The sequence below is a fragment of the Amphimedon queenslandica genome, unplaced genomic scaffold (genome assembly GCF_000090795.2).
Source record: "Amphimedon queenslandica unplaced genomic scaffold, v1.1 AMPQUscaffold_12925, whole genome shotgun sequence".
Taxonomy (NCBI): domain Eukaryota; kingdom Metazoa; phylum Porifera; class Demospongiae; order Haplosclerida; family Niphatidae; genus Amphimedon; species Amphimedon queenslandica.
This window is the reverse complement of record NW_003546839.1, coordinates 44-1,668: the sequence shown is the minus strand read 5'-3', so window position 1 is coordinate 1,668 and position 1,625 is coordinate 44. Positions and strand designations below refer to the sequence as shown.

The window sequence follows — 1,625 nt, the reverse complement described above, 5'->3', positions numbered from 1 at the left end:
ATTATCATTTTGCAGCATTTATTTCATTATTTTATTAGTGGCAGATCCTGTTAGTGAGATATTGCAGTGTTATATTGATAGACTAGCTCAAGTTGTTCTTACTGAGGAATCAGTTGATCTCTTACATACAGAGGGATTGATATCTAAGGATACATTAACAGAAGTGAAGAGTTGCGGTTGTTCATTGGTAGGAGATCCAATGTTACTAATATTAAGTGGTGTAGCTGAAGATCATAGCAAGTTATGTACTCTGACAAGCATTTTAATGAAATCACAGGAAGCAGTGTCTTTAGCTAGTGATATAATAATGGAATATGGTAAATGAAGAGTTTTATAAATACACTTAACTTATTTATATTCTAATACAATAGGAAAGTCATTTCCTTCAGCAGTAACAGTGATGCCACCATCTTGTCAACAAGTAAATACTTCAACATCTTCAAGTAATGATATAATATAACATATATACATTGACTATTATAATAAATACAGGATCTGGACAATTACAAGATAGTAGTAGTGAGACTCAAGTAGCTACCAATACTGATGCTACTCCACAAGGTTAGCCTGTAACATTAATTATACCCAATTTAATGTCATTACACTATATAATGTAGTAGAGACTGTCATATTTTATCCTGATATTCACAATATTGTTCCTCTCATTAAAGCAGCAATACCTTCTGCTATACCATCTGTCAATGATTTGAAAAATTGCTGTTGCTAATAATTTAATTGGTTCATTTTTATTATTTAGAGTCTGAGAAGGAAGAGAGTAAAAAGAAGATGACAAAAGCAGTGCAAACGGAAATAGATCATTTACGATCATCTCTTCAAAGCAAAACAGGTATATATACAGACATACTTAATACTATATAATGAGAATAGAGTACAGCTGTGTTTAGAGTATCATTATTGGTTGTACATTAATTTGTTATAGTAGGAGGATGATTGTATATACTCAATACTAATACTGGTCCTTCTTACATGCAATTAAATGATACACAAATTATTGATAATTATTATTTTAAAAATAGCAACCAATTAATGATTTGTATTAATGACTAGGAATAGAAGAAACGTTAATTGGAGTAGAGAAAACATCAATTGAAAGAGAAAAGGAGATAGAACAGTTACAGGAAAAGATATCATTAATGAATATACAACAACTGAAAGAAACTTCAATTACTCTTAGTATGTATTACATTATGTATTAATTAAAGTACTGTTGAGAGTAGGTTACGGAAATTATTGTACAAGGGGCGGTTGAGAAGAAAATGTAGCACGAGGCAAAGCCGAGTTCTACATTTTCATCGAGACTGTCCTGAGTGCAATAATTTCCATAATCTACAAATCAACAGTGCTTTGATTTGTTTGTAGTGGTGCGTGGGCGGATCAAATGAAATTTCAAAAGTCATGCAGGTGGCCAGCGCAAGACCATCTCATTTATCACTATTATTATTGTTACATGTCTAGTGTATGTAACTGAGGCTGTGATTTGCCTCTATCAAAGTTTGTGGTTAACAGGAAAGCACATACATATTATACTGTGCAGTACTATATATTCCACACAGTGCTACATTTTCCTACCATGCAGTTAATACGCCGCTTATTGGAAGTTATAG

At 32.1% G+C, this 1,625-nt stretch overlaps 1 protein-coding gene across 1 annotated transcript in view; it reads left to right on the top strand.

Moving 5' to 3' along the window:
• Nucleotides 1-1,279, top strand: part of LOC109586202 (uncharacterized) — a 2,525-nt gene extending 1,246 nt beyond the window's left edge. The window contains exons 2-6 of the mRNA XM_020002377.1: nt 39-317; nt 372-443; nt 493-561; nt 758-847; nt 1,069-1,279. Coding sequence (XP_019857936.1) covers nt 39-317; nt 372-443; nt 493-561; nt 758-847; nt 1,069-1,217 — 659 coding nt within the window. The 3' untranslated portion in view covers nt 1,218-1,279. The remainder of the gene's footprint in view (nt 1-38; nt 318-371; nt 444-492; nt 562-757; nt 848-1,068) is intronic.
• Nucleotides 1,280-1,625: the final 346 nt, after the last annotated feature.